At 46.8% G+C, this 16,392-nt stretch overlaps 1 protein-coding gene across 29 annotated transcripts in view; it reads right to left on the bottom strand.

The window, feature by feature from the left end:
• The window catches only part of RIPOR1 (RHO family interacting cell polarization regulator 1), a 53,629-nt gene that overhangs the window by 34,990 nt on the left and 2,247 nt on the right, over positions 1-16,392 (bottom strand). For 6 of the 29 annotated variants that reach the window (XM_070612180.1, XM_070612202.1, XM_070612200.1 and 3 more), the window contains exons 2-5: positions 12,496-12,759; positions 9,918-10,009; positions 6,547-6,661; positions 5,981-6,418 (exon numbers count right to left, since the gene is read on the bottom strand). In XM_070612180.1, the coding sequence (XP_070468281.1) occupies positions 5,981-6,020 (40 nt within the window). In that variant the 5' untranslated portion in view covers positions 6,021-6,418; positions 6,547-6,661; positions 9,918-10,009; positions 12,496-12,759. Of the gene's footprint in view, positions 1-5,980; positions 6,419-6,546; positions 6,662-8,209; positions 8,421-9,917; positions 10,010-12,495; positions 12,760-16,392 lie in introns of all 29 variants that reach the window. The other 23 variants (XM_070612187.1, XM_070612203.1, XM_070612192.1 and 20 more) reach the window with 20 other exon arrangements.

Below are 16,392 nucleotides of genomic sequence, written 5' to 3'. Positions count from 1 at the left end.
CAGAGCTGTGCAGCGGGAGTATGGCCTAGATATCATGCAGGGAGGGTCCAAATTCCTGAAGGGTAGCAGTGGCAGCTGTCAGGGTCCCAGGGTTAATTATCTCCAACGTCACACAGAAGAGAATGTGCTGAGGTGGGACCTCCCCCATCCAACCTCAGCTTCTCAGGGCACAGACCTCTCCAGGACTCCTCCTGTTCCTCACCAGATGAAGTCCGAAGATCAGCTAGCTGGGTATTCCTTTAGGCCTCAGCTCCCTCACCCTATTCCAGCCCCGAGGGACTCCTGGCACTTTCCTGAGACTGCTTTGTAGGGTCCCACCTCTGGGCCTTTGCTCTTACTATGCCCTCTGCCTGCTCCATGGCTGGGCCCAGCTCATTTTCTCAGGGAGCTCAGTAAACACTGGTGAGTTGAATTGATCTGTAAATAAACAAAAAGTGCCAAACAGGCTGCCTGGCACTTAGGAGATGCACCTCCTCAAATTTTCTAAGCAAACAAATAACCCAAAATGGGAGAAGAGAAAGGACCCATCCAGTCTTTTTCTTGGACCTCTGTTCCCAAAATTGCTCTCCTTTCCCTTCTTCCAAATAGCCCTGCTCTCTCTGTTCCAGGCCTCTGCCTGAAATTTAGCCTGTCCTTATTTGTGTCTGGACAATCCTAACCTAGGTGTCAAGAAGCCTTCTTGGATTCACACAGTGGCCTCACACCCACAAACCTTCTTCCTTGTCACTTAGCACAAGTGTGATGACTTGCTCAATGGCTGTGAGCTCTGTAGGCCAGGGACCATATGCCTACACTATTCCATGCCCAGTGCCCACCACAGGAACTCGATGGGTGCTCAGTAAATATCTGTTGGATTTTGAACAACTGCTGACCTTGGAACACTGGGAAATTTTCTTGCTGTCTGAAGCTGGCAGGATAATTTGCTGAGTCGGTGCCATCTCAGTCGGTTATTCCAAATTGTCCAAAGGCACAGGCTCTCACTGGAGCTCTGTCTGGTTCCTTGCTATTTCTCTAGTCTGTCTCACTGTTGTTTTTCTCCTCGAGTTCCCACAAGAGCCTAGAGGCTTGACAATTTCACACTAAAGATGAACACTTTCCCCAAGATTCCTCCTTGCTTATTTCCTGGAATCTGCTTTCCATCTCTCTTGGCTTATAAAGCCAGTGACTCATTTACTGAGCCAGGAGTCTCTTCTCCACAGGGTTTTCTTGCAGGAAACGTGACAGGAGCAGGTGACATCATGTCTCACCCCTATCTTCTCTCAGCCCTGGCTTTTCTTACCTAAAACCCCAGATTTGTTGTATCATGAGAGGCAGTGAAATTGCTGGTTTTCCCTCTGACATAGGCAGCCCTCATTAAACCAGGACCCTTGGACCACCAGGGGCTCACCCCAGGGTGTCTGCAACACTTCGAAGATCCCCAACCTCCAGACTCCACAAGGACACAAAATCTTCTTTTTTTCCTGGCTAAGCTTCCATATAATGACAACCTCCAGCTCTCCCTGGAAATCCAGAAAACTATAGGAATATTTCTAACGCACTTTCAATATCTCAAGCCTTCTCATTCTTCCTAGCCATGAGAAATTACACACATACATACTTTCTTTTTTCTTTTTTTTGAGGAAGACTAGCCCTGAGCTAACATCCACTGCCAATCCTCCTCTTTTTGCTAAGGAAGACTGGCCCTGAGCTAACATCCATGCCCATCTTCCTCTACTTTATATGTGGGATGCCTGCCACAGCATGGCTTGCCAAGCAGTGCATCGGTCCGTACCCGGGATCTGACCAAGTGAACCCTGGGCCACCGAAGTGGAATGACGCACATACTTTCTAATTTGCAATAATTTTTAAAACTTTCAAATGCAAGTTATAGAGTCTGCAGCCTGCAGATATGCAGCCTTTATAGTAGCTGTCCTTGGTATGAATTTTTCACATCAAATGGGAGGGGAATTGTGTAGACATCACCCATACTCAGCCAGATGACCTGAGTGTGTGAGCATGTGTGGCTGGGTGAACTCTGAGAGAATCTGTGGCAGCTGGTTGGGGGCACAGCTTTTAGGGACTGCTGATACAACTGGACAAATGGGGGTAATATCTGAATGAAGGTGTGCAACATTTTAGTGGGTATTTAAAAGGCTACGTGTGGGGGTTGGCCCCGTGGCCGAGTGGTTAAGTTTGTGTGCTCCACTTTGGCAGCCCGAGGTTTTGCTGGATTGGATCCTGGGTGCGGACACGGCACTGCTCATCAGGCCATGTGGAGGCGGCGTCCCACATAGCACAACCAGAGGCACTCACAACTAGAATATACAACTATATACTGGAGGATCTGGGGAGAAGAAAAAAAAAAAGATTGGCAACAGTTGTTAGCTCAGATGTCAATTTTTAAAAAAAAACAATAAAAATAAAAATAAATAAAAAGCTAGGTGTGTATTGTGTTAAGTTCCTGAGGGATGCCACAGGCACTGCTTGAATTAAAAATTCTTTGCAAATGGGTCAGCGAAACAAAGGAGAAGGATGGCTTGTAGATAGTGAATTAACCAGGCTTAAGTGATTTGAAAAACAATTCTGGAAGAGTCCAATAATTCTTATCACCGTCACCATCATCAATAACATACAGTGGCAATAGCCATAATACTTGAGGACTTAATATGTACCAGACACAACTGTACACACACACACACACACACTTGAGTATTATGGCACAAGCAAGTCAAGGCAGTCTATATCCTGTGGCTCCTCTACTCTGCCCTGGTCTTGGAACCTTTTACCCAGGACATATTCTGTGGGATTCAGTGCAAAATAAAAATGCAACCTCCTTGTTCAAACTATTATGAATTTCAAGACGGCAACAGCAGAGCAATAAACAACCACGGGACACTTTTGAACGGGAGCCCTGTGTGACTACATAGCTCTCAGGCCTGTGAAGCAGGCCCTGCTTTCACCTCTAAACCACTAGGTGCCTTGCTCAGACTTTTGTCCATTGAGAAGACCTCCCCCCACAGCTGGGGGTGTAGTGCAAGAGCAGGTCATTTTCAGTTTGTCTCCTTCACACCAAGACAACACATCCTTATACCAAATTTGGGCTTTCCCCTCACTCTGTTAGTTTGCTAGGCACCCCACATAATGCATGGGTGTGAGCTGAGTGAGAAGCATCAGTGAAATGGTGTTAGGTGACATTGGTGTTTGAACCACCTGTTTATATAGATTACTTGTACTATTTGGACCTGCCCAAGCTTGATCTGGGATATACCACATCTAAATAAGGATGGATTTGCTGTTTGGCCTGGCCAACCTAATGATTTTGTGGATTTGCCAGTACCCAGGTCATGATGGGCAGTTCTAGCCACATGGTCACTTGATAACCCAAGATCATGAACTCAGTCAATGCCAAGGTCAGGAATTACTCTTCTAACGTTGATAGTTTTTTAATATAGATGGCCTGGCCTTAACCAGACCTGAAGGTCTTCCCTGTTACATTCCTGTTGGGACTTGCCCAAGGATCCCACATCTTTCTCTATGATGGCATCTGCCTGATCATTTGGCTCAAGTGCCAGGACTGCTCATACTGCAGCCTGGACCTGCAGGAAAGTTCATTCTTGTGCTAGAAATAACAAAAGTAGAAATCTTCCATGTCACCTGATAAATTGATAAGAACAGCCAAAATGTCGTATTCCTCCTCCAAAACCAAAACAAGAACAAAGGCAAAAAATGGGAAAACAGAAAGCAAATAGTAAAATCATAGAACTAAATCAACCATATCAATAATCTGTACAATAATTAGATGTAAATGTACTAAAATGCCAAGGAAAGGGCAGAGAGTCTCAAGTGAATAAAAAAGCAAGAGTCAACTATATGCTGTTTACACTAACACTCACTTTAAGTATAAAGACATAAATAAGATGAAAGTAAATGGATAGATAAACATATACCAAGCTAACAAGGGGCATAATAAAGCTGCATTGGCTACATTAATATCAGATAAGGTAGACTTCAAGAGAAAGGGTGTTACCCAAGCTAAAGAGGGAAATCCAAGCGGATAAGAGGACCCGTTCATTGGGAAGTCATAATAATCACACATGTGTATGTATCTAATAACAGAGCTTCAAAAGAGTTGAAGGAAAAAACCGACAAAAAGGAAAGAACTAAACTAATCCATAACAATCACTGAAGATTTTTACACCCCATGCCCACCAGTGGATGGTATAGCTGGACTAAATGGTAAAGAAATATATAGAAGATCCGAAGAGCATTATCAACTGCCCTGACGGTAACTAACATTTATAGACACTAAATGCAACAGCTGCAGCACTCACATTCATTTCCAGCAAGCGTGGTACGTTCACCACGATAGACCATATGCTCACCCTTCAAACAACGTTAATAAAACTTAAAGAAGGTACAGAGTATGTTCTCTGACCACAATGGAAAGAAATTGAAATAAACAACACTGAGATAGAAAAATCTCAAATATTTGGAAATGATACAACACATGTGTAAAGAATCCAGAGGTCAAAGACATATTGCAAGGGAAATTAGAGAACATTCTGAATGGAATGATAATAAAAACTAAATATATCAAAACTTGTGGGATATACGAAAGCAGTGGTTAGAGGAAGATTTATAGCTTAAAACACATACTGTAGAAAAGAAAAACGTACAGTGGGGATTACATTCAACATTCTCATGGCCTTGTGGTTACAGTGCAGAGTATGAGCATTGCAGGCCAGGGGACTCCTCCTGGTTTCCCTGTCTACAGGCTCTCTACTCCCCCTTCCATGTGGTAGGCCAAATATCCTATAAAACACAAATCTGATTGTGTCCCTTCTCTGCTCTAGACCCTCCCATGGCTCCCCATTGCTTCAAGGTGAAATTCAAAATGGACCTCGGCAAGGTTGCTCCCGCTCACCTTTATCTCTCATACTACTACGCCCTGTTTGCCACTGTGCTTCATCCAGCTTCCTGAACTGTCCCCTTGAAATCATGAGTTTTTCTCTCTTTTTTGCCCTAGAACTAGGGTTACCAGATAAAATGCAGGACTCCCAGTTAAACTTGAATTTCAGATAAATAATGAACAACTTTTTAGTATAAGTATGTCCTCAACATTGCATGGGACATACGTATATACTAAAAGAGTATTCACTGTTTATCTGAAGTTCAAATTTAACTGGTGTTAAATTTTTTTTTCTAAAGATTTTATTTTTCCTTTTTCTCCCAAAGCCCCTCGGTACACAGTTGTGTATTTTTAGTTGTGGGTCTTTCTAGTTGTGGCAAGAGGGATGCTTCCTCAGCGTGGCCTGATGAGCGGTGCCATGTCCACACCCAGGATTTGAACCGGTGAAACTCTGGGCCGCCGCAGCAGAACGCGTGAACTTAATCACTTGGCCACGGGGCCGGCCCCAGGTGTTAAATTTTTATTTTTTATTTGCCAAATCTGGCAGTCTTCCCCAGAACTAGCACATGGTGTTCCATCTGCCCTTTCCCTGCTTTTTTGCATGGCTAACTCCTTTTCCGGAGTCAGGTCTCAGCTTAGAAATAATCTCCCCTAGGCGTTCTCCCTCCCCCTTCCTCACACTGAGGCTACAGCCCTCTCATTAGTGTGCCAGAGTTGTGACCACCAGACAGGCTGGGTCTATCTCATTCACTGCTAACTCCTCAGCCCCTGGTATAGTGTCTAGCACTTGGTGGCCACTCAATAAATACTTGTTGAAGGAATGAGTGCTAACCTAGGTCCTCACTCAGGGATAAAGAGCTGGCCCACTTCCTGCCTTGTAAGCCTGGGGCCCCCACTTTGGGGGACAGGGGATGCATCAGTTATCATCACTGCAAACAAACTACTGCAAAAGTTACTAACTTAAAACAAGAGTAATCATGTAGTTTGCTCACAAATCTGCAAAATGGGCAAAGCTCAGCAAGGACAGCTTGTCTCTGCCCCACACAGCATCAGCTTGGATTGGAGGATCCACTTCCAGGATGACTCACTCACATGCTTTCAAGTTGGTGTTGGATGCTGCTTCTCTCCACATGTGCCTCTCCACAGGGTGGCTTGGGCTTCCTCAGAGCATGGCAGCTGGGTTCCAAGAGCAAGTATCTCAAAAGAGGACATGGCAGATGCTAGTCTTTTAAGGCCTGGATCTGGAAACTGGTACAGTGTCACTTCCACAATATTCTATTGGTTAAGCAGTTGCAGAGTCCATATTCAAGGAGACAGGACATAGACTCCATCACTTTTTTTTTTTTGAGGAAGATTAGCCCTGAGTTAACATCTGCTGCCAATCCTCTTCTTTTTGCTGAGGAAGACTGGCCCTGAGCTAACATCCGTGCGCATCTTCCTCTACTTTATATGTTGGACGCCTACCACAGCATGGCTTGCCAAGCGGTGCCATGTCTTCACCCAGGATCCGAACTGGTGAACCCCCGGCCGCTGAAGCCAAACATGCACACTTAACGGCTGCGCCACCAGGCCGGCCCCATGACCCCATCTCTTAACGGGACAAGCGCTAAAGAATTTTCTGATTATGTTTTAAAGCCACCACAGGGGAATATACTCACCACAAAGAAACTGACACAGTCCATCATCTGTACCCAGACTGTTGGATGACAGTCCATAGGATGCCTTTCTCTCCACAGGTCAGTGGGTAGCACGGGACCAGTATGTTCATGGCAGCTTTGGAGTGGATAAGGCAGGAGAGGGTGGGGGAAGGGGGGGGAAGGAGAAACAGACAGACAGACACAGAAGGAGAGACACAGAGAGAGAGAGAGGGGAGAGAGAGAAACAAAGAGAGAGGTGTGAGGAGGAGATATGAGTCTTTCCTTGAAGGATGAAGCACCCAAGCAACTCAACCAATGTAGGCACTTATGACAATCCCATCTGAAAGGAGGCTGCACAACTGGCACCTGTCATAGGTCCTTTGGGATGCTGTAAACAGAAATTCTGAAATTGAATTATTTTCCTTTGGTTTTGAAATTTTTTTTTTAAGATTTTATTTTTCCCTTTTCTCCCCAAAGCCCCCCGGTACATAGTTGTGTACTTTCAGTTGTGGGTTCTTCTAGTCGTGGCATGTGGAACACCACCTCAGCATGGCCCAATGAGTGGTGCCATGTCCGTGCCCAGGATCCAAACCGGTGAAACTTCAGGCGCCAGTTTTGAAAATTTTTAAATCTAAGCTGACGGAATAGTAAAATGAACAACCCACACATCTGTCACCTAGTTTCACCAATGGTTAACATTTTGCCATATTTGCATCTGTCCAGTGTGTTTAGTATATTTATGATGTGATGCAACCATCATTATTATTTAATCCTGAAGCATTTTTTCAGACATTGTTGCTTGTTGCAAGTGAAGGGGTATGGTGCTCCTGACATCTAGTGGCAGAGGCGAGAAATGCGGCAAAAATCCCAGGAGAATTATCTGGCCCTGCTCCCCACCCCCAATGTCAACAGTATTAATACTCAGCTCTACACAATTACAGCACCATCATCCCATCTAATGAAATCAACAGTAATTCAGCAGTATCGTCCTCACTTGTCTTAAGAATGTCTTTTTAGCATTTTTATTTTAGCTCAGGAGGCAAGATTCACATCTTGCATTTGCTTGTTAGGTCTTTTCAGTTTCTTTTAATATAGAAGAGTATTCTCTGCTCCACATTCAGCCTTTTTGTTTGTTTTTTGTGTCACTGGTTTTTTTTTACTAGCTCAGGCCAATTTTATAGCACCATATTCTGGATTTATCTAATTGCTTCCTCAAAATTAGTTTTTTTTAATACAGTAATACCAACTTTTTCATTTTAATTTTTTTATAAAATTTTTCCTTCTTCTCTCCAAAGCCTCCTGGTACATAGTTGCATATTTTAGTTGTGGGTCCTTCTAGTTGTGGCACATGGGATGCCACCTCAGCATGGCCTGATGAGAGGTGCTATGTCCGCGCCCAGGATCCCAACCGGCGAAACCCTGGGCTGCCAAAGCAGAGCGCACAAACTTAACCACTCGGCCACGGGGCCAGCCCCAAGATTAGATTTATGTTAAACATTTTTGTCAAGAATCCTACATTGGTGATAACTGCATCACATTGGGAGGCCCATAACATGAGGTTGCTGTGCTATTTATGATGTTGAAATGGAATGATAATGTAGTTCAGAAGACAGAAGTAAGGTACAGCCTCCCATGCTCTACCCACCCAAGGGTGGTGTCTAGGTAGCTGCCCCAGATGGCTTACCCTTTCTGAAAAGTAGGGGTAGCCTGGGGAGGATGACTCTCACCCAATGGGGAATCCTCCAGCTCTCCTCCCTTCTCTTTGCTGCCCCACCTTCCAGGGTCAAGGGGAAGGCCCCAAGAGCTGAGGGTTCCCTTTGGCAACTTCAGGGAGTAGGCTCTAGCCCAGGTTGGCTGGGAGGACTTCTGGGACTTCTTCAGCTATTGCTTTGTTCCTAGGAAGAAGAAAACTGGAGGATAGAAGTGGGCCGAGTCCCTCAATCCTGGAACCAGGAAGCTGCAGGTGTGGGCCAGCGGGGGCTAGGAAACCGCAGGGCCCATGAGCATTCCTGTCATGAACTACTGTGCAAAAGCTGTACTGGAGGTCACTCCCTACCCTCCTCTTTTCAGGAAGCTCCCTCCACCTTTAGGAACCTCCTTTAAGTACCACCTCCTCCAGGAAACCTACCAGTATTGCAGGAAAAAGGACATCTTCCTGCCTGTTCTCACATTACTTTAGGCGAGGACAGAAATTCTATCCCATTATGTTGGAAGTGGGAACCTGACAACCTGCATAATGCTTTTTTGAGCCAACATTGAAACAGCATATAAAAATTCAGTTTTCAGGGCTGGCCCTGTGGCCAAGTGGTTAAGTTTGTGCATTCCACTTCAGCAGCCTAGGGTTTCACCTGTTTGGATCCTGGGCGTGGACATGGCACTGCTTGTCAAGCCATGCTGAGGCAGCGTCCCACATGCCACAGCTAGAAGGACCCACAACTAAAAATATACAACTATATACCGGGGGACTTTGGGGAGAAAAAGGAAAAATAAGATCTTAAAAAAACCCCGACAACTCAGTTTTCCGGTTTTTCTTGAAAAATCTGAAGCTCTGCCAACAGTGGGCCTACATCTCTGCTTGGTGTGATGGCCTCCCCTTTCAGACCACGCATGCATTCCACATCTCCCCAGTACTGAGTCCAAGTATGGCTTTTAGTCTTGCTCCTGCACCACTGCCAATGGTGAAATGGAGAACTAATTTTCTGTACCTGTGTCTCCAAAAAAAGTGTGACAATAAAACAGAGGTCAAAGGGCCATGTGCTTTAGGGAAAATAGGAGAAAGCATATTTCTTTGTGGAACTGAAGAACATTCCTGTGTTCTTCTAATGTGATCAAAGGGGTCTGTGTTAAAAAAAATATATGGTCACAAGTGTCATTGGGTCTTAGCATTGTGGTTGGGGGAGTTGGTGGAGTGACAGACTCCTCGGTTTGACTCTTGGCTCCACCACTTACAAGCTATGTGACCTGAGACAAGACTGTGACAATACCCAGATGTCTCTGCAGTTTAAACCCTCTTTCAGCTCCTCAAATACAGCCCTACTGCTATCCTAGCAACAAAACACCTTGAACCCATGACTTTCAAGGGTCTGCTGAGGAAGAATAAGACCCCACACTCAAAATCATTTTTTCTGGGCTGGAAATTTTCCCAAATTCAACACCTGCCCAAGCCAAAACCCAAACCTGGCTCCCAAGGCAGATTTTTGGCCCTGACGTTGGCAGAGGGTGCTGGCCCATGTTACCCATGCTACCCCCAAGGCCACGGCAGGGGCAAGGCGTCTGGAGGTCAGGACTTTTGTGAAAGTCACAGGCTGACCTTGGGGATGCTCAGGGCCTGTAAGGGCTCAGCTAAGGTCAAGGGAGGACCATTAGGCCCTGCCCAGATCAGAGAAACTTACCATGAGTTCTCCAGCCACAGCCTTCAGCAGTAGATGCTAGCAGGATTTCCAAAATGAAAACCAGAGAATTCTAGGACAAAGGTGACTCTCTCCTGTAGGATGGGAACAAAGAAGCAGGAGGCCTCAGAGGCTACAGGAAGACAGTTTGGGTTTACAAAGGAAACAAGCTTCAGAATGAAACATTTACCACAAAAAGTGTGGACATGAGATGTAAGGAAACTAAAGATATCAGCTGGAAATGCGTTTAGCTGCAAGAAAGAGAAAATCTAACAGTAGCTTAAAAAAATATTTGTTTCATGTTCTTTGGGGTTTTTTTTTTTTTTTTGAGGAAGTTTGGCCCTGAGCTAACATCTGTTCCCAGTCTTCCTTTTTTTTTTCCACCCCAAAGCCCCAGTACATAGTTGTATATCCTATTTATAAGTCATTCTAGTTCTTTTACGTGGGATGCCGCCACAGCACACACCATGGCCTGATGAGCAGTGCGTAGGTCCGCGCCCAGGATCCGAACTGGTGAACCCCAAGCCGCAGAAGTGAAGCGCACAAACTTAACCACTTGGCCACAGGGCCAGCCCCGTGTTTCATGTTTGTCTCATGCAATAAGCTGTCAGGAGGTTGGCAGACCGTGGTTGGTGCTCCTGCTTTACAACACCTTGAAGGCACTGTCTACATTTCTTGTCTGCCATCTTTAGCAAGTTAGTCCATCCTCAAGGCTGCTGCCTCATGGTCATAAGTTGGCTACTACAGCTCTAAGCATTATATTCACATTCCAGGCAGGAAGTTGAAGGGAAAAGAAGAAAAGGAGGTACCTCTGCCAGGGAAGCAACTTTCCCAGAAGCCATTAGCATAAGTCTCATGGGTCACAATGTATCCCAGGGATACCACAAACTCTTAGGGAATCTGAGGAAGTTAGTCTGTTTAACTAGGCCCTGCCCCAAACAAAAGTGGGCTTCCTTTTGGAGGAAGGAGGAATGGGTATGAGGAAGGCAACCAGCTGTGTCTGCCATACCAAGTCCTTATAAAATCAAGAGGCATTGTATCAAACCTCATCTGAAACCAGCCCTACCTCTGGATTTTTCAGTTATATAGCCAATAAATTATTTTTATAATTTAAGACAGTTTGCATCAAGCTTTCTGTTAATTACAACAGATGTCATCTCACTGGTACTGTCTGGGTTTTTTTTCCCCTTACTATTTTTACTTTGCACTTTTAAAAAACAACAACCAGTACTATTCTGCTTTTCTTCACATTTGTATGGATTTTAGGAAATTATTGCCTTTTCCCCTGGTGAAATAACCTACAAACAAAAAAAAAGAAGTAGCACCACAATGCAAAATCTGCAAATCCCAGGGGTCTTCATGGAGACAGTTTATGCAGGGCCTACAGGGGCAAAATTGGGAAGTGGCCAGTGGGGCCTCTGGGGAACGAGCACACTGTGAACTCCTCCTCCCATTCTGGGCTGGGGCTTGGTGCCTGGGTGACAGCTGTGCCCCAGAGGGACTGGTTTAAGTAGAAAGGTTATCCTTTCTACCCAATTCTCCCAGAAGACCACTCCCCCACAGGACTCAACCTCTTCCCAGTTCCCATACCTCCACCCCATAAGGCCTTCTTTGCTGCTGGAGGCACAGAGGGTGGGAAGGAGTAAAAGCAGAAAGGAGTGAGTCCAGCGGGAGCCACTGTAGCTCTCTCCGCTTTCTTGAGCTAACCCTGGGCTCACTTGAACCTGTCGAGTTAGGCACCATCTCACTCCCGTGCCAAGCACCCCAGGCAGCATTTTCCTGCTTATGTCCAGAGTTCCTGCAGCCTCTGTTTTTACCCACACAGAACTTGAGTAGCAGGGGTGAACAGGTTGGAGAGCTCCCGGGTCTCTACCAGAAAGAGCAATTTCTAGGTTAAGACTCATTTCCAGGGGCCGGCCCCGTGGCCGAGTGGTTAAGTTCACGTGCTCCACTTTGGCAGCCCAGGGTTTTGTGGGTTCGGATCCTGGGTGTGGACCTAGCACCGCTCATCAAGCCATGCTGAACTAGAAGGACCTACAACTAGAATATACAACTATGTACTGGGGGGCTTTAGGGAGAAGAAGAAAAAAAAAAAGATTGGCAACAGATGTTAGCTCAGCGCCAATCTTTAAAAAAAAAAAAGACTCATTTCCAGGTAGTCCAGTGATTCCTGCTGGGAAACATCTGTGTTCCTGGGGTTCTAGCTGAGCCGCTGAACATCCTCAGGGAATAGGGTTTCTCCTTCTATGGAGATGGATTAGGGACAGTGCAGAGGACACCCGGGTGCTCCCTCCCTAGCCCAACAGTGCCAAGCCTCTGTGGAGGGTTGCTGGGGACACAAATTGTACTTCCCCAGAAAGCCTGTTATATTCAGGGGTCCTCTCATCACCTAGAATGGGACAAACTCCTCACCACTTTGTGTGTGGGATTCCTGTGAGTATGGGGGCTGATGCCCTGTTTTGAACATGTTGAAGGTGAGGGCTCACCCTAAGGCAGAAGTTGGGGTGCTGCAACACCCCCAGAAACAGAAGATTTCACACAGAAAAGTGGGATCTGGCAGGTGGGAGGAAAGACTGGTTACCTCTCCAGGTGTCTGGGGATTTGGATATTCTGGGTTGTGGATGTCTTCAGAAGCGGCTGGGAGAGGAGTGTAGGATGGCCTTTGCCACCTTGGAGGGGCCCATGTGTCCAGACTGCAAGCACATCTCATGAGTCAGATTGGCTGGGCCTTTTTGTCTTTGTCATCCCTGGGCCTTTAGTGAAGCTTCATCTGAGCTCTTCAGCCACAGCTCAGCTGTTCTGGGGACCTCAATAAAGGGCACACTTCCAGCATTGAAGGGGAGGTCTGTGGAGGGAGGGGAAGAGAGAGCTACAGCAAGGCCTGAGTGGAAGGGGTGTCTCTGGGCCTGAGCCCCCTTACAGTCTGGGGAAGAGGTGTTCCATCCACCAGCTGGCCCTGCACTTCACCCCACACCCTGGCTTGACTCTATGCTACCCTCTCATTGGCAATAGGCAAGCCCACGAAGCTTGGCTGACCCCAGAATCAGGAGTTTCATGTCACCATGGCCTCTGACCTAGCCTTATAGTCTAGATGCCTTGGCATAGTGCTGGTCATGTAGCATGCACTCAATAAATAGTTCCTGAATGAATGGGAGAATGGCAAGCACTGGCATTCATGCAACAAATATGACTCTCCCATCTAGAAGCTCCTGATCACAATGAGACCCCTACAGCTGAGGGCTCAAGACACCAGCCTGAAATAACCCCGATCCATCCTGCTCCCCTCCTCAGATGACTGAGAGGGACCACGCCTCTCCAGGCAACCAGGGCACTTTCTGCCTTTTGGAAGTCCTACCCATGAGCCATAGGGGCAGGGACACTGCCCTAGGTGGGGATTTGGGTTTCAGAATGAAGCTGGACTGGAAGAGCCAGTTAGTGCTTGTGGCTCTGCTGCCCCCTGCTGGAAAAATCAGGAACAGCACCCTTGGGGGTGAGGACACGCATTTCCACTGTTGCCAACAAGCATTGTCCTGGGAACATCATGCCAGCTTCTGACCAGTAAAATCATCCATACAACATCTGTACTCCTCAGCAGATTACACAGGCTCCTGAGGGGGCTTTATAGTCTACTAGATGTAGGCAACTGTGTTCATCTGGAGGAAGGAGAAACATAAGGATCGACAAACCCAAGGAAAATGGAAAATGATAGGATGACAGGAACTTAATTGTAACAAAATTTGATAAATCAAGCCAAAGATTGGTTATTTGCAAAAACTTATAAAATTTGATAAACCAATGGAAAGTTCTCTTTAGATATAGGTATATAGAGAGGGAGGTGTAACAGGAAACCCACAGGCCATGTTCCAGGCCAATTCAGTAGTGGTGGGAGGGGGGCTGAGGGACACGGCACTGGAGGGCAGAAGGAGGAAGGGGTGGGAAAGGGCATAAACAAATGTTGATTTCTTCCTCTGGACTCCACTTGGGTTTATGGGTGGCATGAGTGCTGCTGGGCTCCTGTGGCTATGGTCTGAGCCAGTGCACACTCACAGTTGTACAACGTGAAGGTGGCTACAGATATTTGCTGATCGACTCACTGACTGAATCAACTCTAGGGACAGCTGACTCCTGGATCCCAGGTGAGCGAAAAGAGTCTACTGACTGTTTACCAGGCTGGGGTCCTTCAGGCAGGAACTAGGGTTGGAGCAGAGCCTGTGCCAGGGTTAAGCTGTATAACTAGGCAGCTTGGGAAACCGTGTGACACTTATGGGTCCAGGGAACTTACACTGTCCCCTGCCTGGCATCTGCCTAACTCCGATTCAAGCTTCATGACTGAGTAAATGTTTCCTCCCCCGGGAAGCCTTCCCTAGCCAACTTCCTGTCCCCTCCCTCAGCTGGGGTAGGTGCCCATCCTGGTCCTACATGCTCCCGGGGCATTCTTCTATCAAAATACTTATCCCACTGCATTTTAAAAATTTTATTTTGTTTTTAATTTTTATTATGTAAAATTTAGAACATATACAGAAGTAGCTGGAATAGCATAATGAAGCTCATGTACTCATCACCTAGTTTCAACAATTACCAACTCATGAACAATTTTGTTTCATCTATATCACCTCCTGCTATTCCCCCTATCTCGGATTATTTTGAAGCAAATACCAGACTTCATATCATTTTATCAGTAAATATTTCATTATGTTTCTCTAAAAGATGAGTGCTCTTTGTTTTTTAAAAAAAGCATAGCCACAATACCATTACCACAACTAAAAAAGTTAACAAGCATTCCTTAATGCCATCAAATACCCAATGCTTATATTTCTCTGATCATCCTGTTGTGCGTGTGTGGTTTTTTGGTTTTTTTGGTGAGGAATATTGGCCCAGAGCTAACATCTGTGCCAATCTTGCTCTACTTTGTATGTGGGACCACCACAGCATGGCTTGGTGAGAGGTGTGTAGGTCTGCGCCCGGGATCTGAACCTGCGAACCGCACACCACAGAAGCGGAACTCATGAACTTAACCATTACGTGACCAAGTCAGCCCCATCCAACTGTGTTTTGATGGTTGGTTTTCTTGACTGTCTCCCCCACTGCACCTGACCAGGGACTGTGAGTGCCTCAGCCTTTGTTTATCACTGTTCATGCGGCTCATACACCTTTGTGCAAACACCCAGGTGAAGACAGCCACTGCTCTAAAGGTGAGCAAAGACACTGAGTGCCTGGGTGGGAGGAAGCCCCCATCAACAGAATATGAAGAGCTGTCCTTAGCATGGGTGCTGACCAGGCCCACTCAGGTGCCCAGAGCCCCCACTTTAACTCACCTAGGGCACTTTCCCAAAATCTACATGCAGTTCCTGCTCCACACCACCATTTCTTCAGCCAGAATCTCCAAGGATGGGGCCAGGGCACGATGATTTGGGGAACATTTGATATATTGCCCTTCCTGAGCCCCAAGTGGCCCAGCCATGATGGGGGAACACCTCAGTGCCTGACACCATCACCCTGCACCACTCTGAGAAGAGAAAGCCGTGCGGTAGACCATTGGGCCCAGCTATAGCCTCTGGGAGAGAAAGGTCAATGTCAACTGCCAGAAAGGCCTTGATACTAGGTCTGCTTTGTGACAGAGTCACCAAAACAGCCAGTACCATTCTTGGGGGAGAAATGAGGACTGGCTCCTTGCTGGATTATTCAGGGACCACCTCTTCAAAGAGGCTTTCCCTGACTCCCCTGACTCCTCCCATCCCCTCTTCCCCGGGCAGTAGGATGTAACCCTACGAGCTCTTAGGATTGTTACTGAGCCAACTACTAGTGAGCCCAAGGCCAGCCTGATCCAAGAACAGACATGAGTGCCTATCTGTGGAAGAAGCTGCCACAGGCCCACCTTGTGCAGAGCACATCCTCCCCACACAATTGTTGGTGCTGACACCAGGCCAAAGGCTGCCAGGTGACAACCCATGGTTTCCATTTGCTGCTGGGAGGACTTCTTCAGGCCTCCTCATAGTCAGAATAGCCTCTGTGAACTTGGGCCACAAACCCATCAGCCTCTTCATCTTCTTCCCACCACCTTGGGACAGCCCAGTTTGTACATTGAGGCCTTGAAGCTGATTCAGCCTACATCTCTTTCCCCAGTGGGCAAGTGTGTGATAAATAGCCCTCCTGAGGGGTGAGGGAAGGCAGGGACAGGTGGGATCCTGTGTGTCCTACCATCTCCACAGAAGGGTAGTCCTTACCCTGGCCTCGTGCTGATGAGACTAGGCGTGGGCAGAGGCCTAACAACACAGGGCGGAAGGGAGCAGCCATTAGCACTAATGAGGCAGGCGGCCTGAAAGCTTTTTACTTTGAAGCTGCTCGCCCACCCAGAGAACAGTCTGTTCTGCCTCCTTGGCTTCCAGGAACCCCAGGCAGAGAGGGGTTTAGGGGCAGGAGGAGGGGTGAGGGTCTTGGAGAAGCCTGGATGGAGGAGGGGGAGGGGAGGCAGGGCTGA

The sequence above is a fragment of the Equus przewalskii genome, chromosome 3, assembly GCF_037783145.1.
Source record: "Equus przewalskii isolate Varuska chromosome 3, EquPr2, whole genome shotgun sequence".
Classification (NCBI taxonomy): domain Eukaryota; kingdom Metazoa; phylum Chordata; class Mammalia; order Perissodactyla; family Equidae; genus Equus; species Equus przewalskii.
This window is presented reverse-complemented; position numbering and strand designations above follow the sequence as displayed.